Source organism: Bison bison, unplaced genomic scaffold (assembly GCF_000754665.1).
Source record: "Bison bison bison isolate TAMUID 2011002044 unplaced genomic scaffold, Bison_UMD1.0 scf7180017864338, whole genome shotgun sequence".
Taxonomy (NCBI): Eukaryota; Metazoa; Chordata; class Mammalia; order Artiodactyla; family Bovidae; genus Bison; species Bison bison.
Window position 1 is genome coordinate 4,765,716 of NW_011494910.1, and position 15,977 is coordinate 4,781,692.

General features: G+C 38.4%; 1 protein-coding gene and 1 non-coding gene across 4 annotated transcripts in view; both read left to right on the forward strand.

Annotated features, from left to right (window-relative positions):
• The first annotated feature begins 6,394 nt into the window (after positions 1-6,394).
• Positions 6,395-15,977, forward strand: part of C4BPB (complement component 4 binding protein, beta) — an 11,897-nt gene continuing 2,314 nt past the window's right edge. Inside the window, exons 1-4 of one of the 3 annotated variants that reach the window (XM_010854223.1) lie at positions 6,409-6,566; positions 7,017-7,215; positions 10,319-10,495; positions 15,591-15,684. In XM_010854223.1, the coding sequence (XP_010852525.1) occupies positions 7,158-7,215; positions 10,319-10,495; positions 15,591-15,684 (329 nt within the window). In that variant the 5' untranslated portion in view covers positions 6,409-6,566; positions 7,017-7,157. Of the gene's footprint in view, positions 6,567-6,887; positions 7,216-10,318; positions 10,496-15,590; positions 15,685-15,977 lie in introns of those variants that run through there. The other 2 variants (XM_010854224.1, XM_010854222.1) reach the window with 2 other exon arrangements.
• TRNAE-CUC lies at positions 10,082-10,154 on the forward strand. Its single transcript has one exon. It is a non-coding gene; the product is annotated as a tRNA-Glu (tRNA).

The following is a 15,977-nucleotide window of genomic DNA, read 5'->3' on the forward strand; positions in this document are numbered from 1 at the left end:
CCCCCCCCCCCCCCAATTTAAATTCTAGGTCATTTCATTCAAACACCAGTTGATCCTTATTTTCTTGTATTCATCAGTATTTCATATTAGAGTTGGTTTTAACTGAAGGTGTCACCAAATCCAAAATAATAGCACCTTACATATGTAGAAGGTTACTCTCACCTCCAGTGTCCTGAATTCTATCTCATAGTACAGTATAGCTACTCAAACTGCCAGAATCATGTCTACATTCAGATCAGCAAAAAGGTAGCATAACTCCCTCTCATAGCTCATGGCTATATGTGATTGCAAGTAGAGTGAATTGTATTTTTTTTTTTTAAATTTCATGTGACCTTATGCCAGCTATAACTGGGGTCTAATTACTAAAGAAGAAAGATGGAATAGATTTTAGGAATGAATAACAATCTGCTTTGGGCTTCCCTGGTGGCCCAGTCAGTAAAGAATCTGCCTGCAATGAGGGAGACCTGGGTTTGATCTCTGGGTTGTGAAGATCCCCTGGAGGAGGGCATGACAACACACTCCAGCATTCCTGCCTGGAGAATCCCCAAGGACAGAGGAACCTGCGGTCCATGGGGGTGCAAAGAGTTGGACACAACTGAGCGACTAAGCACAGCAATCTGCTTGAGTAGGTAACAGGGATTTTGTGGCACGTCTGAAGGGACAAAACAAGGTGAACAGTAGTCTTTGAAGAGTTATACTGCCATCACTAAAGACACATTATTTGTCATTCATGAAGTTTGATCTTGCCGTAGTGCATATTTATCATGACTCACAAGCAAAGCTTATTCAACAGTGTTTCATGAACTGTTTGACTTTTTAAAATTTATGTATTTTATTCTCATGTGCATAAAGGATGCTTTACTGACCCAGGTTTTTCTTGGAGAGGCATTCAAGAAGTATCAGCTCAATAAACAAAAAATAATTTGAAGCAATTCAGATATTTTCTGAATTGTCTCGACAAAGACCAAAGGGAATCCATTCATAACATAGTGTAGAAAAAAATCTTTTCCCAGTTCTCTTAAAATCTGTTTCTCACTCACACACACCCATAGGGTGTGTTCCTCTTGTTTAGCTTCCCATAACTCTTCCCACAGCCTAGGCATTGAGGACTTTTGTTTTTCTACACCTCGACCCATATCTCCTAATCTCTTCCATTAATTATTGGCCACCATCCCTTTGTAAATTAATCAAACCAGTAGGAGTACAACTTCTGCACCTGGTTTATTACTCCAGTTTCCAGAAAACAATCTGGATTAAATCAAATTGTTCAACAGTCTAGAAGAGTCTGTTAATGCTCATTTATTAGTTTATTCAAACTTGGACTCTCATCATAAAACATGTAATCCTTTATATGGAATTACAATATTTAATATGCTTTGATGACAGTTTTTTTTTTTTTAACTTATTGACCATAAAACCTGACCTGAACTTTGTGAGGATATTTATAGTCTCTACATATCCTACTCAATGTAAATATTTTTACATTTCATGGGGAAATATTAGGAAGACAATATTATAAGCAATATAGTACCTTTCTGAAGTCTTAATCATTCTGAATCTGAAATAAGCCATTGAGATGAAGATTTATTTGCAATTATTTCCTTAATAATACTCTATTTTATACCCATGCTTTTGTAGCAAAACTTCTACACTTCTAAAACTCTTTCAAAAAATTGCAGAGGAAAGAACACTTCCAAATTCATTCTACAAGGCCATCATCACCCTGATACCAAAACCAGACAAAGACAACACATGAAAAGAAAACTACAGGTCAATGTCACTAATGAACATAGATGCAAAAATCCTCAACGAAATTTTAGCAAATGGAATTCAGCAACACATCAAAAAGCTCATACACCATGATCAAGTTGGGTTTATTCCAGGGATGCAAGGATTCTTCAATATATGAAAATCAATCAATGTGATACACCATATTTACAAATTGAAAGATAAAAACCATATGATCATCTCAATAGATGCAGAAAAAGCTTTTGACAAAATTCAGCACCCATTTATGATGAAAACTCCTCAAAAAACGGGCATAGAAGGAATCTACCTCAACATAGTAAAGGCAATATATGGTAAGCCTACAGCAAACATTATTCTCAATGGTGAAAAACTGAAAGCATTCCCACTAAGATCAGGAACAAGACAAGGGTGTCCACTTTCACCACTTTATTCAAAATAATTCTGGAAGTCCTAGCTGCAGCAATCAGAGAAGAAAAAGAAATAAAAGGAATCCAGATCAAAAAATAAGTAAAGCTCTCACTGTTTGCAGATGACATGATACTGTACACAGAAAAACCCTAAAGATAGTATCAGAAAATTACTAGAGATAATCAGTGAATTTAGCAAAGTTACAGGATACAAAATCAATGCACAGAAATCACTTACATTTCTATATACTAACAATGAAAAATCAGAAAGAGCAATTAAGGAATCAATCCTATTCACCATTGCAACAAAAATAATTAAATATCTAGGAATAAGCTTACCTAAGGAGATGAAAGAACTGTACACAGAAAATTATAAGACACTATTAAAGGAAATCAAATATGACATAAACAGATGGAGGGATAATCCATGTTCTTGGGTAGGAAGAATCAATATGGTGAAAACGACTATACTACCAAATGCAATTTAGAGATTCAATGTAATCCCTATCAAATTACCAATGGCATTTTTCACAGAACTAGAACAAAAAATTTCACAATTCATATGGAAACACAAAAGACCCCGAATAGCTAAAGTGGTTTTAAGAAAGAATGGAGCTGGAGGAATCAAGCTTCCTGACTTCAGGTTATACTACAAAGCTACAGTCATCAAGACAGTATGGTACTGGCACAAAACCAGAAGCAAAGACCAATGGAACAAGACAGAAAGCCCAGAAATAAACCCATGCACCTATGGGTACCTTATTTTTGACAAAGGAGGCAAGAATATACAATGGGGCCAAGAAAGCCTCTTCAATAAAAGGTGCTGGGAAAACTGGGCAGCTACATGTGAAAGAATGAAATTAGAACCCTTCCTAACACCATACAAAAGATAAACTCAAAATGAATTAAAGACCTAAATGTAAAATCAGAAACCATAAAACTCTTAGAGGAAAACATAGGCAGAACACTTGATGACATAAATCAAAGCAAGATCCTCTATGACGCACCTCCTAGAGTAATGGAAGTAAAAACAAAAATAAACAAGTGGGACCCGATTAAACTTAAAAGCTTTTGCACAACAAAGAAAACTATAAGCAAGGTGAAATGCTTATGAATATCAGAATGGGAGAAAATAATAGCAAATGAAGCAACTGACAAAGGATTAATTTTCAAAATATACAAGCAGCTCATACAACTCAATACCAGAAAAACAAACAACCCAATCAAAAAGTGGGAAAAAGACCTAAACAGACGTTTCTCCAAAGAAGACATACAGATGGCTAACAAACACATGAAAAGATGCTCAACATTGCTCATTATTAGAGAAATGCAAATCAAAACTACAACGAGATATCACCTCACACAGGTCAGAATGGCTGTTATCAAAAAGTCTACAAACCATAAATGCTGGAGAGGGTGTGGAGAAAAGGGAACACTCTTGCACTGTTGGTGGGAATGTAAATTGATACAGTCACTATGGAAGATGGTATGGAGATTCCTTCAAATCAGATCAGTCGCTCAGTCGTGTCCGACTCTTTTCGACCCCATGAACTGCAGCATGCCAGGCCTCCCCGTCCATCATCAACTCCCGGAGTTCGCTCAAACTCATGTCCATCGAGTCAGTGATGCCATCCAGCCATCTCATCCTCTGTCATCCCCTTCTTCTCTTGCCTCCAATCCCTCCCAGCATCAGAGTCTTTTCCAATGAGTCAACTCTTCGCATGAGGTGGAGATTCCTTAAGAAACTAGAAACAAAAGCACAATATGACCCAGCAATCCTACTCCTAGGCATATACCCTGAGGAAACCAAAATTGAAGGAGACACATGCATCCCATTGTTCATTTCAACACTATTTACAATATCTAGAACATGGAAGCAACCTAGATGAACCGACAGATGCATGTATAAAGAAGTTATAGTACATATACACAATGGAATATTACTCAGCCATAAAAAGAAACACATTTGAGTCAGTTCTAATGAGGTGGATGAACCTAGAACCTATTATACAGAGTGAAGTTTATAAGAAAGAGAAAGATAAATTCCATATTCTAACATATACATACAGAATCTAGAAAAATGGCACTGAAGAATTTATTTACAGGGTAAAAATGGAGAAACAGACATAGAAAGTAGACTTATGGACATGGGGAGAGGGGAGGAGAGGGTGAGATTTATGGAAAGAGTAACATGGAAACTTACATTACCATATGTAAATAGATAGCCGATGGGAATTTGCTGTATGGCTCAGGAAACTCAAACAGGGGCTCTGTATCAATCTAGAGGGGTGGGATGGGGAGGGAGATGGGAGGGAGTTTCAAAAAGGAGGAGATGTATGTGTATCTATGGGTGATTCATGTTGAGGCTTGACAGAAAACAACAAAATTCTATAAAACAATTATCCTTCAATAAAAAATAAATTAATTTTAAAAATTACTGAAAACTTGGAACTAGGGAAAAAGAAATCAATGGAGACATTTTCTGATGGCTTACTGAGTATTCTGTAGCAGACACTCTCTAGGAATTATTGATTCCACAGAGTGTGTAATTTTGATTGTCTTTTTTTTTTTTAGATTAGGCTTTTTTACAACTGTATAAGAGTAGAGTTAATTTGTAGAAAATGGATGGGAGTGAAAATTATTCCTTTCAGAGAACTATACAAGTGATTCCTGATCACAGAAAGCAAATGAATTTTGTCCAGTAGAGATTCAGCTAATTTCCATCAGTTAGAAAAGCTGATTTCAAATATTACAAGTTGCTGCTCAGCATATTAACCAGTTTTGCCTCTAGTAGAAAAGTCATTTTGGAATGCCTTTGACTGACTGACTATATATTTCGTATCTCTGTTCCTCAAATTCTTTAAATTAGTTGTAGCATCTTAATAATGCCCTCATTAAATAATGAATAAAGTAAAATCTTTGACACATGTTCATTTTTATAATTACATGCTGCTGCTGCTGCTGCTAAGTCGCTTCAGTCGTGTCCGACTCTGTGCGACCCCATAGACAGCAGCCCACCAGGCTTCCCCGTCCCTGGGATTGTCCAGGCAAGAACACTGGAGTGGGTTGCCATTCCCTTCTCCAATGCATGAAAGTGAAAAGTGAAAGTGAAATTGCTCAGTCGTGTCTGACTCTTAGCGACCCCGTGGACTGCAGCCTACCAGGCTCCTCCGCCCATGGGATTTTCCAGGCAAAAGTGCTGGAGTGGGGTGCCATTGCCTTCTCCAATAATTACATGAATGACATGTATTAATTTTTTGAAAATTATACTTTAAAAGATGCTTGCACTATAAGATCTTACATATTAGTTGACCAAAGATATGGAAACACTACAAAAGCAACATATAATCAATGATGAGCTATCAGTATGGATTTGAGGAGCTGTGGTAGAGTTTCTGGGTGACTGTTCTTTTTATTTACCCTGCGTTGCTTTTACTTCATTTAGCAGCTGATTCTACTTTGTATTAAGCAATGCAGAGGAAGGGATTGCAAACACAGATGAGACCACACTCCTCTTCTAGAGTTGTTGACGGTTGTTAAAGAGAGAAACACAGGTCCCAAATGGCGTCATCTCTGTTAATGTCCTGATGCCAAACCTAGATTTAATACTTGACCTAATTGCAATTTTGACCTTCCCCAGGAATATAATTGTAATCGGACCACTTTGGAATTTTCTGGTCAGCCCAACTGAAATAAACTGCATGATTAGATTCTCATCATTTCCCCCAAAGAAGGTGACCAACCCTGAAACAATTATTCCTTTTCTTTTGTTAATAACTTCCTTGCCCCACTCTTCTTTAATAAAACTCTGCATTTTGTACAACTCCTCAGAGGGCCCTTCTGTTTACTAGACGGTGTGTTGCCTGATTCATGAATTGCTGGATAAAACCAACTAGGTTTTGAAATTTACTCAGGTGAATTTTGTTTTTTAACAGTCTAGTGTGGGAGAAAAACATTAATAAATCATTAACAGAATATGATAAAGGGTGGGGATGAGAATCACATTTGAGACTTTACTGTATCTTTATGCTTTACATTTATTATGATGTTTTATATTATTTAAACCTAAAATTTTGAGTAATTTTATCCCAGTTTTATAATTGGTGCACAGACAACGAGTTAATGGCTGTAATCATCATGAACAAGAAACTATGGGAAACCAAAAGCAAATTTACATGCTTTCATTCCTAAGACCAAGCGTTCCCCTCCTTTCTCATTTCATTTGGTTGACTCTGGACTCAGGTCAAATCCTGCTCTAAAGAGCATGGAATGGAAATCTGGTGCGGAGCTGGCCAACGAGGACTGTGTTGTCGCTGCAGGACTCTGGAGTCCTCCTCAAGTTTGGAATCCACCAGGACCCGCTCCTTTCTGGGAGGCAACACGGTCTGGAGGCTGTCAGAGACGGGCAAGGTTAGTTGACTTCCTTGAGCTTTGGGGCTTCAGTGTTGCTTGCAGCCTTTGGATACCTGGTATTTGAAGCGGGAGGGTGGGCGGTAGCACCCAGAGTCAGGTTGTGCTCTGGAAATCACCAGGAATGCACTTCTCCCCTCACTTCCCACCTCTACCCACGGTGCTGGAGAGAGCGGCACAAGGTGGACTCAAACACTGGCAAATATTGACAGAAGTGAAGGTCACAGTAGGACCATTTAGCTTGAATCTGTTGAGGAATGATTGGCTTGCAGTTCAAAGGGATGGTCAACTGGATTTGCATAAACAACACAGGCCATTTCTGAAACTGAGTTTTAAAACTAGCAATTCTTTTTATCACCCCCTTGTGTCTTTGCAAAGTCTCTCCTTGTACCAACTTCCTTACAGCTATTCTTATTTCCTATCATAGAATTTTTTTCTTTTCCCTTTCAGGGAAGAAAAAAATCAATACAACCCCATCTCTAGAAAGGAGTGATTGGTCTGATCTTAAGTGGTGTGAGAAGACCTATTTTGATCCAAACCAGGGTCTTAGGCTGGGTTATTTCTAACCCGGTTCGAACAATTGATTGTAAGATGTTTTTTTGGCTTATGTGCTATCTTGTGGATGTGTGGCTGATTTCTGCCTCAGATGGTATGTATGCTTTTCTTAAGTTCAGATTGTAAGGCATTTTATATCAGCATGTGGATTATGAGGCATTCTGTCTAAGATTTTAATGAAATTGAAATTTATAAAAACATATTTCCTTTATTGAATAATCTCAGGTTACTTGGTGTTATGCTCTGTACTCAACAGTAAATATTTAATGACCTGGTTCTAAGAAGTGAGTCATTTTTTGCTACTTTCCCTTTTTGTTCTGGAAACGAAAAATGTATCAATTTCAAAATCTTGAGAGGTCTTATTTATGATAAACTCTGGTACCACTATTTGGAAAGGGGATTGTAATTTTAGGAGTGGATAACTAATGGCTGAATTTGAGTCAAACTCTTGTTTTTCTTTTGAAAACAAAACTTTGGGAATCCTTGGGGAGGAAAGGATGTGGATGTCCATGGACATGGGAGAATACCAGGAGTCAGAATACAAGGAGTCAAGCAAAAAAGACACTATGATGGGGACTCCAGTAAGTGCTTCCTCAAGGCATGTGACATGTCAAGAGAATCTCGTTTTTTTTTTTTTTCCTTCCAACAAAGAGCTATCCAAAACTTCCCCCAGTGAATGATAGCATATTCATTGCAAACGAGGGAAAAGGACAAATTCTGGGGACTTAACTTATGTAACGATTTTTCGATGCCTCTAAGGGATGGAATGCCCTCACTCCTGAGTGCTGCTGTAAGTTTCATCTTTCTGCTTCTTTGTTCATCTTGTCATCCCACTGTATACTTTCACATCATACCTCTAGTAGGCCATGGTAAGACTTTATAAGAAAAAAATTCTCAACTTTTAGGAATCCATTTTTAAAGTACTCTAGTGGCAGTCTTTCCTTTGAAGGTATGTAGTCAGCTCTTGCGGAGAAGGCGATGGCACTCCACTCCAGTACTCTTGCCTGGAAAATCCCATGGACAGAGGAGCCTGGTAGGCTGCAGTCCGTGGGATCTCGAAGAGTTGGACACGACTGAGCAACTTCACTTTCACTTCTCACTTCCATGCATTGGAGAAGGAAATGGCAGCCCACTCCAGTGTTCTTGCCTGGAGAATCCCAGGGACGGGGGAGCCTGTTGGGCTGCTGTCTATGGAGTTGCAGAGAGTTGGACACGACTGAAGCAACTTAGCAGCAGCAGCAGCAGCAGTCAGCTCTTGTGTGTGTGTGTGCTCAGTCATGTCCAACTCTTTGCAACCCCATGGACTGTACCCTGCCAGACTCCTCTGTTAATGGGATTTCCGAGGCAAGAATACTGGAGTGGGTTGCCATTTCCTTCTACAGGAGACCTTCCAGAACCAGGGATCGAACCCAAGTTTCCCTCATTGGCAGGTGGATTCTTTAATACTGTGACACTTGGAAGCCCATTCAGCTCTTGAAAGTAAAGTAAGAGTGTTAGTCGCTCAGTCTTGCCCTACTCCTTGTGATCTCATGGACTGTAGCCTGCCAGACTCCTTTGTCCATGGAATTCCCCAGGCAAGAATACTGGAGTGCATTGCCATTTCCTTCTCTAGAGGATCTTCCTGACCCAGGGATCAAACCTGGGTCTCCCACATTGCAGGCAGATTCTTTACTGTATGAACCGTCAGCTTGTAGTCAGAATTAACTTAGCTGAATTAGTAGACCCAGTCACCCCTACAAGAAGGAAAGGATTTCTATGTATTAAAACTACTTTTTTTGTGTGGGGGAATTTTAGTTTATTTAATATCACAGTGCTTTAAAACTTTTATGTTATGAAAAAATTTAAACATATACAAAAGACAGAAGTATAAAATGAACTCATTTGTGGGACTTTTGAGGTCATCCAGTATCTAAGACTGTATGCTGCCAACGCAAGTGAGGTAGCTAAACCCCCCAGGCTCCAACTAAGACCCAGTGCAGCCAAATAAATAAATTAATTAAATATTAGAAAAGGGAACTCATATGTATTATCAACACATGACTTTTTTCATCTACAAGTCTGCTTTGCATTATTAGTTTGTAGTAAATATATCATACCATTTTATCCATCATTTAATGTTTGAATTGGAAAAATTTATGTTCTTAATTTATAAATGTGATACCTGAAATCTAAGTGATTTGCTTAGGTTCATAAAACTCATTTGTGATGTCTGTAAAGATGGAGAACAACTAGTCCACATGCTCTTTATTAATACTGTTTTTAGGAATGGCTAGATTAGTTTTGCTTCATACCTAGAGTGAAAATTTCTCCTTTATACATACAGTAAAGCAAACTTGTATATTTGTCCTTTATTCATATTACCAAATTCACATCCCTCTGTATTCTTTTGTTTTTCCACCTGGGGAGAACAACAACAACAACAACAACAAAAAGTAAAAAAAAAAAAAGATGACTAATGTGTGTATATGACAGGATGAAAGGGAAGGAGACACTTGCCTTAAACGTGGGCTCAAGAATTTTGAGCAATGCTTAACAGAAGAGAATGATGAACGTGCTATTGGTAATTTCCAGTTACATGCTTAATTTCAGTAAGTTCTAATGTCAGTTGTCACTCTTAGATGTTTCCTTACTTAGGGCAACCCAGTCTTTTCTCATCCTGCACTGATATGGTTTGGCTCCTGGTACCAGTCCGTAATGGGCTCCCCCGGTGGCACTAGTGATAAAGGACCTGCCTGCCAATGCAGGAGAAGTAAGAGACGTGGGATTGATACTTGGGTAGGGAAGATCCTTTGGAGAAGGAAATGGCAACAACTCCAGTATTCTTGCCTGGAGAATCCCATGGACAGAGGAGCCTGGTGGGCTACAGTCCATGGGGTTGCAAAGAGTCAGATATGACTGAAGCGATTTAGCAGCAGCAGTAGCAGCAACCAGTCCATAATAAAAGGTGAAGTTTTGGGAATTCCCTGGTGGTCCAGTGGTTAGGACTCTGCACTCTCACTGCTGAGGGCCCAGGTTCAATCCCTGGCTGGGGAACTAAGATCCCACAAGCTGTGTGGTGTAGCAAATAAATAAATAAACAAAAGATGCAGTTTTACTTCTTGTTTTCACTCTTCTTGATGAAGCCTGAGGAAGTCTACCCTTTGCTGTGGTGGGTTTCAACTTCGCCCTTTCAGCTCTCTGACTGTTTTCTTGTTCAGTGGGCCACTATCCTGACCCCTTGCTGGTGACTGATGAGTTCAGTTCCTTGGAGCCTGTGAATGTGAATGACACTTTCATGTTTAAATGCAATGACCATTGCATCTTTAAGGGTGGCAATTGGAGCCAGTGTCGAGAAAACCACACCCGGGTGACTCACTCTCCTGTCAGCAAAAGCAGTAAGTATAAGAGAAAAGAGTGAAAATCCCCAAGACACTGATCAGGAGTGAAAATCTAGACATTTGCCACAAATCCAAAACACTGTCCTCTTTCTTGTATCTGGGGGGAGGGTTTTAGGATCTAGCAGGCAGTCAAGAAAGAGTCAAGCCTCAACTCAAGCAATGGATTCTAATGAAATGATTAGTACCCAACAATAATCCTCCTGAAGTAGGATTCCTAGTAGGTCTAAAACAGGGTAGTTTGGGACATCTGACTATGTTTTATTAAAATTTCAAGATTAAGCAGTAACTTTTCTTGAAAGATACACAAAACAGGGGAAAAAACCATAATTCATTGCAAAATTACATAAAATAAAAATTGAGCATATTTTCTTTGTCAGTACAAGTTATAGCTCTTAGAGGTAATTGGTTGGATGTGTTTAATGACTTTTTATTCTGTTCACACAGATATTTAAATAAATGCACACACACATGAACAGACATTTGTTGCTGTTCAGTTGCTCAGTTGTGTCCAACTCTTTGCAACACCATGGACTGCAGCACACCAGCCTTCCCTTTCCTTCACCATCTCCTGGAACTTGCTCAAACTCATGTCCATTGAGTCAGTGATTTCATCCAACCATCTTGTCCTCTGTCATTCCTTTCTTCTCCCACCTTCAATCTTTCCCAGCATCAGGGTCTTTTCCAATGAGTCAATTCTTCGCATCAGGTGGCCAAAGTACTGGAGTTTCAACTTCAGCATCAGTCCTTCCAATGAATATTCAGGACCGATTTCCTTTAGGGTGGACTGGTTTGATCTCCTTGCAGTCCAAGGGACTCTCAAGAGTCTTCTCCAACACCAAAGTTCAAAAGCATCAGTTCTTTGGTGCTCAGCCTTCTTTGTGGTCCAACTCTCACAACTATACACGTCGACTGGAAAAACCATAGCTTTGACTAGATGGACCTTTGTTGGCAAAGTAATGTCTCTGCTTTTTAATATGCTGTCTAGGTTGGTCATATCTTTTCTTCCAAGGGACAAGTGTCTTTTAATTTCATGGCTGCATTAAATGATTTTGGAGTGATTTGGAGCCTAAGAAAATGAAGTCTGTCACTGTTTCCATTGTTTCCCCATCTATTTGCCATGAAGTGATGGGACTGGATGCCATGATCTTTGTTTCTTGAATGTTGAGTTTTAAGCCAGCTTTTTTACTCTCCTCTTTGACTTTCATCAAGAGGCTCTTCAGTTCTTCTTCGCTTTCTGCCATAAGGGTGGTGTCATCTGCATATCTGAGGTTAACTGATATTTCTCACGGCAATCTTGTTTCCAGCTTATGCTTCATCCAGCCCAGCATTTCTCATGATGTACTCTGTATATAAGTTAAATAAACAGGGTGATGGTATATAGCCTTGATGTACTCCTATTCCAATTTGGAACCTGTCAGTTGTTCCATGTCTTGTTCTAACTGTTGCTTCTTGATCTATGTCATATGGGTTTCTCAGGAGGTTGGTAAGGTGGCTTGGTATTCCCATCTCTTTAAGAATTTTCCACAGTTTGTTGTGATACACATAGTCAAAGGCTTTAGCATAGTCAATGAAGAAGTAGACATTTTTCTGGAATTCTCCTGCTTTTTCTATGATTTCATGGATGTTGGCAATTTGATTTCTGGTTTCTCTGCCTGTTCTAAATCCAGCTTGAACATCCAGAAGTTCTCTATTCATGTATTGTTGAAGCCTAGCTTGGTTAATTTTGAGCATTGCTTTGCTAGCATCTGAAATGAGTGCAATTGTGTGGTAGTTTGAACATTCTTTGGCATTGCCCTTCTTTGGGCTTGAAATGAAAACTGACCTTTGCTAGTTCTGTAGCCACTGCTGAGTTTTCCAAATTTGCTGGCATATTGAGTGCAACAATTTCACAGTATCATCTTTTAGGGTTTGAAACAGCTCAACTGGAATTCCTTCAGCTCCACTAGCTTTGTTTGCAGTGATGCTTTCTAAGGCCCACTTGACTTCACATTCCAGGATGTCTGGCTCTAGGTGAGTGATCACACCATTGTGCTTATCTGAGTCATGAAGATCTGTTTTGTATAGTTCTTCTTTGTTTTCTGGCCACCTTTTCTTAATATCTTTTGTGTCTGTTAGGTCCATACCATTTCTGTCCTTTATTTTGCCCATCTTTGAATGAAGTGAGCCCTTGGTATCTCTAAAGTTCTTGAAGAGATCTCTAGTCTTTCCCATTCTATTGTTTTCCTCTATTTGTTTGCATTGATCTCTGAGGAAGGCTTTCTTATTTCTCCTTGCTGTTCTTTGGAACTCTGCATTCAGATGGGTGTGTCTTTCCTTTTTTCCTTTGCTTTTCACTTCTCTTCTTTTTAGCTGTTTGTAAGGCCTCCTCAGACAACCATTTTGCCTTCTTGAATTTCTTTTTCTTGGGGATGGTTTTTTATCACTGCCTCTTGTACAGTGTTATGAACCACATATTTACCTACAAAGATGGGATTTTACTATCTGTATTTTTGAAATAGCTTTATTTTTTCATGTAACAATATACATGAGAGCTTTTTCAGATCAGTATGTAAAGCTCTGTCTCCTACTCTTTAAGTATATGTGGCTATGCCATCTCTTATATTGATGAACATTTATTTCTATATCTTATTTCTATTTCCATAGTTTTGCTTTACAGTGATGAAATGAATGTGTGTGTGTATATATATATACATGTGTATACACATACAACTTTATGCTATTATTTTTACAGGATAGATTCCTAGAGTGAGTCACATGATATCATCATTTGAAAAATATACATAAAAAATCCAAGTAATTCTATTAATTACTCATTCTTGGATACAAAATAAATATTGAAAAATCAACAGTTTCACTTCCTGGTAATAGTTATTAGACGAATATTGAAACGTAAAAATAATTCCATTCATGAGATCTTTATCAAAATTCATCAAAGAGTGGAAAAGAAGGTATGAATGAAAGAAAAGATCCAAGACACACAGACTCAGTATTACAATGTAATCCTAACCAGAGTTTTCAATTTAAAAATAAAAAAAAAGTAATTAAAAAATCTCATTTGGAATGGTACATATCTGACACTGCAAAATTTTAATTCTTGATTTCAACACTTCATGTTTTAGAGCAGTATTAGGTTTCTAATAAAATTGAGAGGAAGATACAGAGATTCCCCCTGCTGCCCCCGCACCCACACATGCACAGCCTCCCTCCCATTATCAACATCACTCACAGAGTGGTACATTTGTTATAACTGACACATCATTATCATTCAAAATCCAGAGTTTACCTGAGTTCACTGTTGGTGTTGTACATTCTATGGATTTGGACCAATGTTTAAGGACATATGTACATCGTTATAACCTCATGTGGAGTAGTCTCACCACCCTAAAAATCCTCTGTGCTCTGCTTATTTATAACTTCCCCCACCCTTCTCAGCCACTGATCTTTTTGTTGTTTCTCTATTTTTGCCTATTTCAGAATGTCATATAGTTAGAATCATACATTTTGTAGCCTTTTTACAGATAGGCTTCTTTCACTTAGTAACATCCATATAAGTTTCCTCCATGTCTTGTCATGGCTGATAGCTCATTTCTTTTTAGTGCTGAATAATATTTCTGGATGTACCACCATTAACTTGTCCATTCACTTTCTGAAGGACGTCTTGGTTTCTTCCAAGTTTGGGCAATTAGAAATAAAGCTGCTAAAAATATCCATGTGAAAGTTTTTGTATGGATGTAAGTTTTCACCTCCTTTGGGAGTTGGATTGTATGATCAGCGTATATTTAGTTTTTTTAGAAACCACCAAAATATCTTCCAAAGTGACCCCAAAGTGCAAAATACCATTTTGCATTCCCATCAGCAGTGTATGAAAGATAATGTTGCTCCAAATCTTTCCTAGCATTTGGTTTTGTCAATGCTCCAGAATCTGACCATTCTAATAGATGTGCAATGGTGTCTTGTTGTTTTAATTTATATTTCCCTGACGTATAATGTAAAGCATCTTTTCATATGCCATCTGTACATCTTTGGTGAGGTGTCCATTCAGAACACTGTAGTTCCTCAGTCAACTCATTGCAATTCTTCTTCCTTTCTTCCACATAACTTTGAAATCAGGTTTTGATCTTTTGAAAATTTATTTGCTAATTGCTCAAGCAATACACCTCTGTTGTAGAAAAATATAGAAGATAAAAGAAGAAAATATTTAATTACCTACAGACCTATCACTCTAGAATGACAGAGTACTTCATATATAATTTTCAGACTTTTTTTTTCTATTCATAAATGTTGGTATATGACTGTTTTACAAAAATAGTATTATATTACACATGCTTTTTTATGCCTTGGTGTTTTAGTTATCTTTATGTTTTGAAGACCTTTATTTTTCAATAAACATACCTACATAATTACTATGAATTTAGCCACTAATCTTGATCAACATGTTTAGACTCATGTAACCTCAGAGCTGAAAGTGACCTTAGGGATAATATTATTTAGCCTGCTCATCTTATAGATTAAGGAGGAAGCCCAGAAAGGGGAAAAGGCTTGTTTCATGCCATATGGTTAGTGGAAGGGCCAAAAACAAAACACATAACATCTAGTACCTTGCCTGATTCTCTCTCCACAATTTTACAGACTCACTCTCTTTCCTCCCAGTTCTGTTCTCTTTTTTCCTGAAGCTCTCATATAGTACAACTGTCCCACAGGGGCAGTCAATCTCCATCAGAGCTCACTCTATTTATCTACTGTTTCAAGAGTTCTTCCATCTCTACCTAAAATATAATTTTTCTCTTCTTGTACACTGACAGTTAGCATCTCTACAACTTAACCTTCCTTTCCTCACACTCCTGTCAATCAGAAAGTACTTTCAAATCTCTAATGACCCAGAGAATGAGCCAGGGTGGGGAGTCTTTCCCATGGACAAATATGATTTTGACCAGAAAGAAATAAATGGAGAACATGTCCGAGATCCCACGTGGGCTGCTCTGAAGATGGCGGGTGCTGGTCTAGACCATTGCACTGTGGTGGCTGATGTTGTGCTCTGAGCATTATTCCAGGAGTGCTTCACAACTGTCACTCTTATAATCCTGTCTACCAGGAGACTGTGGCCCTCCTGAGACTCCAACTCATGGCTATTTTGAAGGAAGAGATTTCAAGTCAGGATCTACCATCACTTATTACTGTCAAGCAAGGTAAGTGTACTGCAGACTTTTGAACATAAGACTTTGCCCATTGACTGGTAGCCTTGTTTTAGAAATGCCCCAGTCTGTCTTAACCTTGTCCGCTGGTTATCAGGCACATTCTGATTTTGAGAGCTGCTTTACCCACTGCCAGGTCTCCCCAAGTTCTAGAAGACAGTCTAACTTTCCTATTTATCCTAACTTATGTATCACTTTCTTTTCTCTTAGCTAAGACAAAATGGAATGTTTAAAGTTTTTCTAAAAAATAGAAGAACAAAAAACTAAACCAACCCCCCCCCCCCCCC